General features: G+C 41.8%; 1 protein-coding gene across 1 annotated transcript in view; it reads left to right on the top strand.

The window, feature by feature from the left end:
- The first annotated feature begins 975 nt into the window (after positions 1–975).
- ITGAE (integrin subunit alpha E) overlaps positions 976–15,027 on the top strand; it is a 135,461-nt gene continuing 121,409 nt past the window's right edge. Inside the window, exons 1-2 of the mRNA XM_069761094.1 lie at positions 976–1,134; positions 7,103–7,220. Coding sequence (XP_069617195.1) covers positions 1,065–1,134; positions 7,103–7,220 — 188 coding nt within the window. The 5' untranslated portion in view covers positions 976–1,064. The remainder of the gene's footprint in view (positions 1,135–7,102; positions 7,221–15,027) is intronic.

The raw sequence follows: 15,027 nt of genomic DNA, 5'->3' as shown, positions 1-15,027 counted from the left end.
GTAAGGGGGTAAAATAATAATTGTCACCCTTTGTACAATCCCACAATTCTACATCAGCCACAATTCCATCTCCAAGCTCCAACTACAGATTCCTAACTCCATTTATCAGCAATTCTTTGCATGTCATTTCCATGTAAATCCTGTTTGCTGAGTGTATTGGAGCCTTATGTAGTGTGGAGTACCTGCCTACTAGTTCTACTACCACTGGTTAGAAAGAGATTTAAAGCAGAATAGTTTTCAAGTTGATTAAAGGGGCTGTCAACTTCTAGAACAACCCCTTCCTTCCTTTTCCTCATGTTTGGCCTCATTAAAATAAAAACACCTATACTCACCTCCTGTGCTGGCGCCATTCCAGCGGTGTTGGCACTTGCGTTCCCGGGGCTCACGTGAGGTTGTTATGTCACATGACTCCTGCACCCAATCAGCGCCGTCGTCACTGTCTCCTCCTTCAGACAAATCGAACATAAAGAGGAAGTCAGAGAGCAGCCACAGCCCTGACTTCCTGTTGATGTTCGATATGTCTGAAGGCGGGAACAGTGACGCCAATGCTAATATGGTGATATAAGAACCTCACGTGAGCCACGGGAACGCAAGTGCCAACACCGCTGGAATGATGCCGGAGGTGAGTATATATGTTTTTATTTAAACAGGGCCAAACACGGGGAACAAGAAGACCAACAGACCGTTATGACAGCCTGGCCAAGTTACTCAATTGTGCCCTTAAAGGGGTTGTCCACGTCCCCATTTAGGGGTACAATTGTGCAACTTGGTCAGGCAGTCATAATCGTCTGTTGGTAGACATTCGTAGGTAACTGTTACACATTTATAGCAGCCGCTTTACATAGGTTTTTTGTAAAAAGAGCAAGATTCTAGTTCCTTTTTGGTAAAATAAAAAGCAAATGTGGTAAATGTCTTAGCAGAATGTGGAACAGTCCTTACAAGAACAGAATGCATGCATTGCCGGCGAGACACACCACAAGTCTACAACGGCTTGTGTTAACTCATTCTTGCCTGTTCTCTTATCACTCATCATTTCTCTGCTGACTTACATACAGCAGTGCAGCATGTTGGGATTATCATCGCACGCCAGTCCTTTTCTCAGGATCCGGTTTGGAACTCTTCTTCTGTTGTCATGTAAGATATTTTATAGCAATTTTCTTTTTCACGTAGATTGTCGACTTTAAAGGTTAATGTAACTCTATACCTCTAACTCAATGGAGTCGGGAAGTTTTAGGCAACTTTTCTGAAGCAGGTGTTACCCTTGAAAACTTCTTGATTTGCATGTTTTGCTATCACTGCCATCTTCGTTGTGAAGTTTTTCGACGGTTAGATGTTAGGTGGATGTTACATCTTACGCACCCTATTGTAGCATCTGTAAATGTGTGTCCCCTGCCTACTTATTATAACCTGTATGATAGCGGTACAATAACCATTGTAATTGTAATAATGATGGGGGTCTTTAGAACTATATATCAAGATTTTTTTTTCTTTTTGCGTCGGTGATACATTTGTAAAGGGTTAACTAAGCACACAGCTGCCCTGTACATCTGCTATGTGACCCAGTAGAATTTGAGGCTGAAGGGGTTAAAATATTTCCTCTTATTATGTAAAAAGTTACAAGGGTGTAATTTATCTAGACTGAGGTTTCAGGCGCCAATTTTGGATTAAATGCCACTGGAGTATAGCCGAAAATGTATCAGAAGGTTCAAGGCTTTTATTAATTTGGCGCAACTTTGTGCTGTCTGTGCAGTGCAAACTAAGATTTGCTGAAAGCCTTAACATTTTTGCCAATTGTCTATTGAGCTGTGGGATGTAATTCTTACTATTTACACCAGAATTTTAAAAGGGTATTCCAAATAACGTAAAGTGGTATTCAGATCGCCAAGATCCTATCCCAATATGTAGTAGGTATAATAATAATATTAGCATATACCTCCAATTAGAAATGTAGTATAGTTCTTCTGATTCACTATGTCTCTTTCAATATGTGCAAGCATTGCAGGACCTTAGGTGTCTATGGTTATAACCACTAGCAACTAGCTAAGTGACCCTTTATCAGTAGAAGTAACCATGGATACCTAGGGTCTTGCAATGCCTGCGCATGTGGAACGAGACATAGAGAATCAGAAGAACTGTACTACATTTCTAAATTGAGGTATTTGCTAACATTATTATTATTATTATTACACCTACTACATATTGGCATAGGATCTTGAAGATTTAAGTTATTTGCACTTTGCTCAAGAGTAAAAAGTGGGCATGATTCGCTATTTGTTCAAGATGTAAATACATTTATTAACGCGACTTTTAAAAAATATAGCAAAATGATTGTGATTTAATTGAGTAGGAGGCTGGTAAAAAAAAATGAAGAAGCATCTCTATAAATATTTGAAAATGTGACAAATTTATCAACCCCCTGCAATATTTTGATAAATTTGTCTCAAATAATGGCAATATCATCCCCCACAAAACTGACTTTAAAAATACCGCCAATTATAAACTCACCCATATCTTTGCTTATATTTTATAAAACGCTGTCTGTGTATTATCTCCTAAAAAATGATTTACTACAATGAATCCATTTAGCACAATTTAGTTTTATACATAACTTAAAGGACATGCCTTGTGCACGTGCCTCGTTAAAGCATATGGATTTCACTCTTCAAGCAGGAACGAAGCCAGTGGAGAGCCACTAGAAGTAGCTCCCACGCCGATGCTTCGAGTCCTTTCATTCTTCATTCATTACACTGATTCTTGTACGTAATATAACATTTTGCCCATAGAGTCAAATAAAAAATCCTGATTGCTGGAGCTTCCTGGATCACGATCTGCGGTGATCAACTGAATATCAGGATGACTGATCATAAAAAAGGAAATGACACAACCCCTTTACAGATTCCTTGTTGCTATGTATCAAATACTTATTCTGTATTTGGCCACATCCTCTTATTTATAATGCCGCCTTATTATTGAACTTTTTACATTTAATATAATGCATTAGATATTTTTGTATATTGCATCCATATAATATATCTTACAAGGAATCTATCAGAAGGATCAACCCTCCTATGGGAATACAGGTGATAGAAAGTTGAATATAATGATAATTTGATATTTGCAATCTGATGTCTTATTTCAGAGAAATACGGATTTAAAAAAAAAAAAAAAAAACATGTAATTAAGCTAAGTAGAGATGAACTGATCAATCTGTTGAGTCTTGTTGAAGTAGAAATTCCTGAAATTTGCATTTTTACAAGAATTCGAACACTGAGATTCAGTTCACTGTTTGAAGAAAAAACCTTGCCAAACACCATTTCTAACTCTGCTGAAAGCATTAAATAGCTGGCTAATGTTTTTTTGGCATGGCCGAGTGGGTGTCCCCATAGTGCCATGCAACTATAACATCTAGTGAGTTATAATACATTGTTCAGTGGTGGTCAGTACCTGGGTCACTACAGATCAGCAGAGCACAGTTTATAAGACAGAGTCGTTTCTCATTTCAAGAGTCACAAGGTAAGTCTCTCTCCTCTAGAGTGTAAGTTCTTATGGTCACAAGGGACCTCTCTCTTCTGTAGAGTGTAAGTTCTTATGGTCAGCAGGGATCTCTCCTGTAGAGTGTAAGTTCTTATGGTCAGTGGGGTCCTCTCTCTCCCATAGAGTGTCAGCTCTTATAGTCAATGAGGTCCTCTCTCTCCTGTAGAGTGTAAATTCTTATGGTCACAAGGGACCTCTCTCTTCTGTAGAGTGTAAGCTCTTATGGTCAGCAGGGATCTCTCTCTCCTGTAGAGTGTAAGTTCTTATGGTCAGTAGGATCCTCTCTCTCCCGTAGAGTGTCAGCTCTTATAGTCAATGAGGTCCTCTCTCTCCTGTAGAGTGTAAATTCTTATGGTCAGTGAGGTCCTCTCTCTCCAGTAAGGTGTAAATTTTTATGGTCAGCAGGGACCTCTCTCTCCTGTAGCATGTAAGCTCTTCATAGAATCATAGTTTGAAGGGACCTCCTGGGTCATCTGGTCCAACCCCTTGCTGAAAGCAGGATTCACTAAATCATCCCAGACAGATGTCTGTCCAGCCTCTGTTTGAAAACTTCCATGGAAGGAAAACTCTCCACCTCTCGTGGCAGCCTGTTCCACTCATTGATCACCCTAACTGTCAAAAAGTTTTTTCTAATATCTAATCTGTCTCCTTATGGTCAGTGTGGTCCCCTCTCTCCTGTAGAGTGAAAGTTCCCATGGTCAGCAAAGTTCTCTCTCTCCTATAGAGTGTAGACCTTTACAGTCAGTGGGATTCTCTCTCTGTCTCTCTCTCTCTCCTCTTCCATGTGCAAGTTCAATCTTTCAAATATTGAGTTTTGATTGAATGTATTCAAATTTTGGGAGAAAAAGCTAAAGCGCTAAAGCTGGCTAATTTGAATTTCAAAAGATCAGCTCATCTCTACTCTTAAGATCTATGGGCTGGACAGAGATCTTCCGCAAAGTCTGCCTTTAGAGACGTGTACTCCTTCACTTTGCATGCCATTGACCAATCATATAGCAAAGTGCAACATGTAAGGGAAAGAAAGCAAAACATACCCCTACAATAGCTTAGAGCATGTTTCTCAGTTTGAGACATGTAATGACAGATGGTATTTTCTCCTCGCTGATATCACTGCTGAATTATGTGAGATTATCTAGTGCCTTTAGTAGAATAGAGAAGAGAGTGATTACTAATACACTGCTCTAAAAAATAAAGGGAACACTTAAACAACAGAATATAACTCCAAGTAAATCAAACTTCTGTGAAATCAAACTGTCCACTTAGGAAGCAACACTGTTTGACAATCAATTTCACATGCTGTTGTGCAAATGGAATAGACAACAGATGGAAATTATTGGCAATTATCAAGACACACTCAATAAAGGAGTGGTTCTGCAGGTGGGGACCACAGACCACATCTCAGTACCAATGCTTTCTGGCTGATGTTTTGGTCACTTTTGAATGTTGGTTGTGCTTTCACACTCGTGGTATCATGAGAAGGACTCTGCAACCCACACAAGTGGCTCAGTTTGTGCAGCTCAACCAGGATGGCACATCAATGTGAGCTGTGGTAATAAGGTTTGCTGTGTCTGTCAGCATAGTGTCCAGAGGCTGGAGGCGCTACCAGGAGACAGGCCAGTACACTAGGAGACGTGGAGGGGGCCGTAGGAGGGCAACAACCCAGCAGCAGGACAGCTACCTCAGCCTGTGTGCAATGAGAAACAGGAGGAGCACTGCTAGAGCCCTGCAAAATGACCTGCAGCAGGCCACAAATGTGCATGTGTCGGCACAAACCGTTAAAAACTGACTCCATGAGGATGGTCTGAGTGCTCAACGTCCACAGATGGGGGTTGTGCTCACAACCCAACACCGTGCAGGACGCTTGGCATTTGCCACAGAACACCAAGATTGGCAAATTCACCACTGGCGCCCTGTGCTTTTCACAGATGAAAGCTGGTTCACACTGAGCACATGTGAAAGACGTGACAGAATATGGAGATGCCGTGGAAAGCGATCTGCTGCCTGCAACATCCTCCAGCATGACCGGTTTGGCAGTGGGTCAGTAATGGTGTGGGGTGGCATTTCTTTGGAGGGCCGCACAGCCCTCCATGTGCTTGCCAGAGGTAGCCTGACTGCCATTAGGTACCGACATGAGATCTTCAGACCCCTTGTGAAACCATATGCTTGTGCAGTTGGCCCTGGGTTCCTCCTAATGCAGGACAATGCCAGACCTCATGTGGCTGGAGTGTGTCAGCAGTTCCTGCAAGATGAAGGCATTGAAGCGATGGATTGGCTCGCCCATTCCCCAGACCTGAATCCGATTGAACACATCTAGGACATCATGCCTGGCACCATCCACCAACGTCACGTTGCACCACAGACTGTCCAGGAGTTGGTGGATGCTTTAGTCCAGGTCTGGGAGGAGATCCCTCAGGAGACCATCCCCCGCCTCATCAGGAGCATGCCCAGGGGTTGTAGGGAGGTCATACAGGTACGTGGAGGCGACACACACTACTGAGCATCATTTCCTTGACTTGAGGCATTTCCACCGAAGTTGGATCAGCCTGTAACTTCATTTTCCACTTTGATTTTGCGCATCATTCCAACTCCAGACCTCCGTGGGATATTAGTTGTGATTTACGTTGATCATTTTTAGGTTTTATTGTTCTCAACACTTTCCACTATGTAATGAATAAAGATTTACAACTGGAATATTTCATTCAGTGATATCTAGGATGTGGTATTTTAGTGTTCCATTTATTTTTTTGGGCAGTGTACTTTTTTAACTTTCATCATATGAGTCAGTGTGGGGAGAGGAGCAATAAATCAGAGCTGAGCTTTGTCTCCATACAATCAATTCTAGCAACTCTCCTCTTATAGTGCTGTCAGCTCTCCTGTACTCTCACCACAGTGCGATGGTGAAAGTTGAATAAGCGTTAGTGACCACACTCATCTCTGCTCTACTCCGAGCCCTTTGTAATCACACACAGCACTACAGGGAGATCAGTGAGGAGTCTGTCATTATATGTCTCACACTGATAAAACCTGTTCTAAGTTTTATTACGGCTTGTTCGTCTTTCTCCTGCATGTTGCTGACTACTTATGAATGATCATTGTTACACAGGAGGAACAATTACATGCCCCCCAAAAGCAGACTCTCGGGAAGATATTAGTCCCACCCAAACATCCTAACAGGTCATACACATATTAATAAAAATGTTGATTTCTCTGGAATAAGTCACCGAATTGCATATATCGAGGTATCATTCACTATATTTAACTTTCTATTACTTGGAAACCCATCTAGATGGCTTAGGAGCATTGATCTTTCTGACAGGTTTCCTTGTAATGATAGGATACTTCTAAATGACAAATGTCAAAGTTGAATGAGAGGAACAATAAAGAGCAACAAGCATTTGGAAAATGTACAGTAACAAAAATGATAATGTATTTGATGCTGCAATGTCTGTAGCTTATTTTTCACATAATTCAACATTTTAACTCAATATCAAATAGCTATAGATCATACAGTTAAAAGTATTAGAAGGAAAATCAGGTTATAATCTTTTATCTTTTTTATCTTATATAGTGCTGGCTCCTTCAGAAAATTTTAATATTGACACAGGAAAGGTATGGAGTTACAGAGGGAAAGACAAGTCCCTGTTTGGACAAAATGTAATGCAATATAAACGAGGTTCAGACAAAGGGTAAGTTGCTTCCAAAATAAAAGGATTATGATTTTTTATATACCATAATCATAGTCTTGGGAAAAGTATCCTCCCCAAGTATCTCCCAATATTCATTCTCCTCCCCTTTCTGACCTCGGACGGGATAGTACGTCCGAGGTCAGATCCCCTGCTTTGATGCGGGCTCCGGCGGTGAGCCCGCATCAAAGCCGGGACATGTCAGCTGTTTTGAACAGCTGACATGTGCCCGTAATAGGCGCGAGCCGCAGACAGCGGCATTTAACTACCGCATCCGGCCGGGCGGCCGGAAATGACGTCATCGCCGACCCCCGTCACATGATCGGAGGTCGGCGATGCTTCTCCATTGTAACCATAGAGGTTCTTGAGACCTCTATGGTTACTGATCACCGGTAGCTGTGAGCGCCACCCTGTGGTCGGCGCTCACAGCACACCTGATTTTCTGCTACATAGCAGCGAACAGCAGATCGCTGCTATGTAGCAGAGGCGATCGCGCTGTGCCTGCTTCTAGCCTCCCATGGCAAAAGTTTAAAAAAAATGTGAAAAAAAATAAAAAAAATATAAAAGTTTAAATCACCCCCATTTCGCCCCAATCAAAATAAATCAATAACAAAATATCAAATCTACACATATTTGGTATCGCCGCGCTCAGAATCGCCCAATCTATCAATTAAAAAAAAGCATTAACCTGATCGCTAAACAGCGTAGCGAGAAAAAAATTCGAAATGCCAGAATTACGTTTTTTTTGGTCGCCGCGACATTGCATTAAAATGCAATAACGGGCGATCAAAAGAACGTATCTGCACCAAAATGCTATCATTAAAAACGTCATCTCGGCACACAAAAAATAAGCCCTCAACCGACCCCAGATCATGAAAAATGGAGACGCTACGAGTATCGGAAAATGGCGCAATTTTTTTTTTTTTTTTTTTAGCAAAGTTTGGAATTTTTTTTCACCACTTAGGTAAAAAATAACCTAGTCATGTTAGGTGTCTATGAACTCGTACTGACCTGGATAATCATAACGTCAGGTCAGTTTTAGCATTTAGTGAACCTAGCAAAAAAAGCCAAACACGTGTGGGATTGCACTTTTTTTGCAATTTCACCGCACTTGGAATTTTTTTCCTGTTTTCTAGTACAAGACATGCTAAAACCAATGATGTCGTTCAAAAGTACAACTCGTCCCGCAAAAAATAAACCCTCATATGGCCAAATTGACGGAAAAATAAAAAAGTTATGGCTCTGGGAAGGAGGGGAGTGAAAAACGAACACGGAAAAACGAAAAATCCCAAGGTCATTAAGGGGTTAAAAAAAAAAAAAGCTCTTACATTATGTAAGAGAAGGTTTATAAATGCACAGTCCTTTTTTATGCTGTGTTTTATGGTTTAATTAGCGCAAAGTCATCCAACACCTATCTAATAAATGGGAAAAAAGTAACCAGTCTTTAACCCCTTAGTGACTGAGTAAATTTTGACTAATAATGACCAAGCCAATTTTTACAATTCTGACCACTGTCACTTTATGAGGTTATAACTCTGGAAGGCTTCAACGGATCCCACTAATTCTGAGAATATTTTTTCGTGACATATTGTACTTCACGTTAATTGTAAAATTTATGTGATATGACTTGTGTTTACTTATTTAAAAAAAACTGAAATTTGGCAAAAATGTTGAAAATGTAGCAATTTTAAAACTTTTAATTTTTATGTCCTTAAAGGGACACTGTCACCTGAATTTGGAGGATACAAACTACAGCCATAGGGGCGGGGTTTTCGGGTGTTTGATTCACCCTTTCCTTACCTGCCGGCTGCATGCTGCCTGCAATCTTGCCTTGCGCAGGCGTGTACTACGGAGGACAGAGAATGAACTTCAATCCAATATTGCAGCCAGCATGCAGCCAGCGGGTAAGGAAAGGGTGAATCAAAAACCCCAAAACCCCGCCTCCATGGCTGAAGATTGTTCCCTCCAAATTCAGGTGACAGTGTCCCTTTTAAATGAGAGTAGTGTCACACAAAATAGTTAATAAATAACATTTCCCACATGTCAACTTTACATCAGCACAATTTTGGAAACATAATTTTTTTTTTGCTAGGTCGTTATAAGGGTTAAAAGTTGACCAGCGATTTCTAATTTTTCCAACAAAATAGGACCACATCACATTTGCAGTCACTTTGAGGAATCCATATGACAGAAAATACCCAAAAGTGACACCATTCTAAAAACTGCACCCCTTAAGGTGCGCAAAACCACATTCAAGAGGTTTATTAACCCTTCAGGTGCGTCACGAGAATTAAAGCAATGTGGAAGGAAAAATTAACATTGAACTTTTTTCACAAAAAATTTACTTTAGACCCAAACTTTTTTATTTTCAAAATGGACCACAAAATTTCTTGTGCAATTTTTCCTGAGTATGCTGATACCCAGTATGTGGGGGAAAGCCACTGTTTGAGCGCATGGCAGGGCTCAGAATGGAGGGAGCATCGTTTGACTTTTTTAATACAAAATTGTCTGGAATCGATGGCGGGCACAATGTCATGTTTGGAGACCCCCTGATGTGCCTGTACAGTGGAAACCCCCTAATTCTAACTCCAACCCTAACACAGCCCTAACCCCAAGCCTAAACCTAACACACCACTAACCCTTATCCCAACTCTAACCTTAACCACAACCCTAACCCCAACACAACCCTAACCCCAACACCACAACCGTAACCGCAACACAACCATAACCCCAACCCTAATCCCTAACCTCAACACAACCCTAACACAAAGCTATCACAACCATAACCCCAACACAACAATGACCCCAACACAACCCTAACTCCAACCCTAACACTAGCCCCAACCCTAATACTAGCCCCAACCCTAACACAACCCCAACCCTAACACAACTCCAACCCTAATCCTAACCCTAGCCCCAACTCTAACTTTAACCGCAAAGAATGAAAAAAATTGAATTTTTTAAATCTAACTAAGGGGCTAAAAGGGGGGTTGATTTACTTATTTTTATTTTGATCACTGTGATAGGGGACTGAGCAGCAGGGTATGGGGATGGTGGAGGTAGTGGGGGGCTCAGGGAACCCTATTTCTCTCTCCTCTGATATGCTAGAGTTAGGGTCTTGGCTACCGCTGGTAGCTGGGGGACACTGTACACTTATTTCTCAGTGCTGTTAAAAAGCGGCACTAAGGAATAAATACCCTTAACTGCCGCCGTTAAAAGGCATATCAGCAGTCGTTAAGGGGCTAAAGGGATGTTAATTAAGCAACAAATATCTATGGATGAAAAATAAATGATTGCTGGGGGTTCTGAGCTTCGGGATCCCTACTCATCATGAGAATTAAAGGGTTGGTCCACTACTAGGACAACCCCTTCTTAAACTAAATGTTTGGCCCCGATAAAATAAAAAAGCATATACTCACCTCCTGTGCTGGCTCCGGTCAGGGCTCGCGGTCCTGGGGCTGTGATGCGGTGTTGTGACACATGACGCCGGCACCCAATCAGCGCTGGCATCACTGTCTCCGCCTTTGGACAAGCTGAACATGAAAAGGAAGCCTGGACTGCAGCTGATCCCGGGCTTCCTCTTCATGTTTAAATTGTCCGAAGGTGGGGACAGTGATGCCAGCGCTGATTGGGTGTCGGGCATCACAAGTCATTCCACCACATCACAGCCCCTGGACCGCAATTGCCCACACCGCTCGGAGCAGGCATGGGAGGTGAGTATACGCATTAATTTTTTATTGGGGACGAACATTTAGTTTAAGAAGGGGTTGTCCTATTAGTGGCCAACCCCTTTAAGGTCTCAAATCCCTCTGTATAATCAGATTGGGTAGTTAGCGTATAAGACCACTACTCCATTTGGTGTCCATGCAGGAGATATTGCACAACAAACTGAGAGGTCCATTTTTTTCCCTTTTAGCCCTTATAAAAATTAAAAATTTGGGGCTAAAACACATTTTAGTGGAAAAAATGTAATTATTCTTTCATCACGGCCCAATGGTATAAATTTATGTGAGACACATATTAATTGAGAGGTATAGTTTTCAAAAGGACATCACTTATGGGGGGTTTCTGGCTTTTTTATGTGAACTTTTAGCCAGAAAAAATTGCATTGAAAAACTCTATGTGAACTTACAGTACCTCTCTGCCCTAATTCACATACACATGGCTCCACGTGAAACGGATTGCTTCTCCTTTTTGTGATTGTCAATTCTTCTTCTGTTTGCTTTCTGTGCTTCTGTTTTTACTATCCCCGTGTCATCTGTTTTTAATGTATACTAAAAAATCCTAAGGAGAACCATTTTGTCTTAAGTTTAAGATGGAAAGTTTTTTTTTTTTTGTATTTTTACCCAATAGTCTATTAGGGTATGTGCACACGTCAGGATTTCTTGCAGAAATTTTCCTGACAAAAACCGGACATTTCTGCCAGAATTCCGCATGCGTTTTTACCGCGATATTACCGCGATTTTGATGCGTTTTTGATGCGTTTTTGGTGCTTTTTTTTGTGCGTTTTTTCGCAAATGCATAGAATTGCGGGAAAAACGCAGAAAATCCGCAAAAATAATGAACATGCTCATTTTTTTACCGTGATGCAATTTTTTCACGGTAAAAGACGCATCCATGTGCACAAAACATGCAGAATGCATTCTAAATGATAGAATGCATAATGTATGTGTTTTTAATGAGTTTTTATAGCGTTTATAGCGTGAAAAAACGCGAAAAAACCTGAATGTGTGCACATAGCCTTACACTGAGAACAAAGGGCCCTTGTACAAAAATGCATATGGTCCTCTGTAATATACTTGAGGGAGATTCTACCTTGTCCTGGGTAGAGAGATGGAGAACGTGAAAAAGTAGAGTAGAAAATACAGCACTGAGGAAGGAACTAGACTGTTAGAAAGGAGAAGTCATACTGGGAATATTGGGACCCTGCCGTCCCCTGGGACGAAAAAGGAAACCTACATAGAGTAGACTGGTAACCAGTTTTTTGAGCTGGTCATCTTGCAAAACAAGTGAGCTGATTCACTGATCAGTGGATATTGAGCTAGAGGTTCATCCATTGCTGATCCCCAACAAGCTCAATTTTGAGGATAGAAAGACCCTCATAGATGGTGGATACCCCCTTTCTATCAACAACGCTAAGATCTACCCCAGTCAAGAGTAGTAAACTTAGGCTAGCTTCAAACTAGCGTTCGGCAGGGTTGCGGATGAAAGCCTTCTTCCTCCGTGAAGCCCCGCCCACTGCCGCACCTCTTCCTTCAGCTCCGCCTACGTCTGCATGCATCCTGCATACCCTATCTTTAGCATTGGGTGCGCAGGCCATGCGGATGTATGCGGATGCCTCCGCATGCGTTGTTTTGAAGCTGTACCAACTGCAACAAAATGCAACATGTTGCGTTTGACATAGGTCAGCGCAGCGTCAAGACGACGCATGCAGAGGCATCCGCATACATCCGCATGGCCTGTGTACCCAATGTTAAAGATAGGTATGCAGCACGCATGCAGATGTATGCGGAGCTGAATGAAGAGGCACGGCAGTGGGCGGGGCTTCACGGAGGAAGAAGGTTTTCATCCACAGCCCTGCCGAACGCTAGTATGAAACTACCTGACGAAGCTCATCGGGTGAAACGCGCGTCGAGGCGCCTGGCAGCACGGCAGCAGGATTTACCCACCCTCTACAGATCAACCATGGCTACAGGTATAGCAAGCTTATATGCTAAATTTTAAGTCTATTTACCTTTCCGGGATAGAGTTTTAAACTGGTTAGTCACTTTCTCTGAATATGATTTATTATCCCAGTCAATTTACTCATACCCTGTTTGAATCCCTATACCAAGTCTATTATGCCATGGCTGTATCTATGCATATACAGTGCCTAGAAGTAGTATTCAACCCCCCGCAGATTTAGCAGGTTTACACATTTGGAATTAACTTGGCATTGTGACATTTGGACTGTAGATCAGCCTGGAACTGTGAAATGCACTGCAGCAAAAAAGAATGTTATTTCTTTGTTTATTTTTTTTTTAAATTGCGAAAAGTCTTTTCAGAGGGTCATTTATTATTCAACCCCTCAACCCACCAGAATTCTGTTTGGTTCCCCTAAAGTATTAAGAAGTAGTTCAGGCACAAAGAACAATGAGCTTCACATGTTTGGATTAATTATCTCTTTTTCCAGCCTTTTCTGACTATTTAAGACCCTACCCCAAACTTGTGAACAGCACTCATACATGGTCAACATGGGAAAGACAAAGGAGCATTCGAAGGCCATCAGAGACAAGATCGTGGAGGGTCACAAGGCTGGCAAGGGGTACAAAACCCTTTCCAAGGAGTTGGGCCTACCTGTCTCCACTGTTGGGAGTATCATCCGGAAGTGGAAGGCTTATGGAACTACTGTTAGCCTTCCACGGCCTGGACAGCCTTTGAAAGTTTCCTCCCGTGCCGAGGCCAGGCTTGTCCGAAGAGTCAAGGCTAACCCAAGGACAACAAGGAAGGAGCTCCAGGAAGATCTCATGGCAGTGGGGACATTGGTTTCAGTCAATACCATAAGTAACGTACTCCACCGCAATGGTCTCCGTTCCAGACGAGCCCGTAAGGTACCTTTACTTTCAAAGCGTCATGTCAAGGCTCGTCTACAGTTTGCTCATGATCACTTGGAGGACTCTGAGACTGACTGGTTCAAGGTTCTTTGGTCTGATGAGACCAAGATCGAGATCTTTGGTGCCAACCACACACGTGACGTTTGGAGACTGGATGGCACTGCATACGACCCCAAGAATACCATCCCTACAGTCAAGCATGGTGGTGGCAGCATCATGCTGTGGGGCTGTTTCTTAGCCAAGGGGCCTGGCCATCTGGTCCGCATCCATGGGAAGATGGATAGCACGGCCTACCTGGAGATTTTGGCCAAGAACCTCCGCTCCTCCATCAAGGATCTTAAGATGGGTCGTCATTTCATCTTCCAACAAGACAACGACCCAAAGCACACAGCCAAGAAAACCAAGGCCTGGTTCAAGAGGCAAGAAATCAAGGTGTTGCAGTGGCCTAGTCAGTCTCCTGACCTTAACCCAATTGAAAACTTCTGGAAGGAGCTCAAGATTAAAGTCCACATGAGACACCCAAAGAACCTACATAACTTGGAGAAGATCTGCATGGAGGAGTGGGCCAAGATAACTCCAGAGACCTGTGCCGGCCTGATCAGGTCTTACAAAAGACGATTATTAGCTGTAATTGCAAACAAAGGTTATTCCACAAAATATTAAACCTAGGTGTTGAATAATAATTGACCCACACTTTTATGTTTAAAATTTATAAAAATTTAACTGAGCAACAAAACTTTTTGGTTTGTAAGATTTATGCATCTGTTAATAAATCCTGCTCTTGTTTGAAGTTTGAAAGCTCTAACTTATTTGCATCTTATTAAGCCTGCTAAATCTGCAGGGGGTTGAATACTACTTGTAGGCACTGTATATAGAATCTCAGATTGAGGCCTTTTATATATACAATTTAACTTAGTGTAGTGTGGGTTTTGCTGCTTTGGCAAATTTTTTGTCTTCTGTTTTTGTCTGTTTTCTGTGATTCTCACATATTTATTGATAACATGATATTATTGTTTGAAATATTTAAATAAAGTTTATTACTCTTGTAAATTGTATTGCTTCCATCATGCTGTGTAGTCCTAGAAACATAAATATTAGAACTCCCTGTTTTGGGAGCAAAAATTTATTTCTGGAAGATAATTTATAGGTTGTGCTAGTGTGAAACTAACCTTACCAAAACTATAAAGCAACCAAGTACATTTGTTATGGCGCAGTTC

Source organism: Ranitomeya imitator, chromosome 3 (genome assembly GCF_032444005.1).
Source record: "Ranitomeya imitator isolate aRanImi1 chromosome 3, aRanImi1.pri, whole genome shotgun sequence".
Lineage (NCBI taxonomy): Eukaryota > Metazoa > Chordata > Amphibia > Anura > Dendrobatidae > Ranitomeya > Ranitomeya imitator.
Note: the sequence above shows the minus strand (reverse complement) of the source record. Positions and strands in the feature narration are given on the sequence as shown.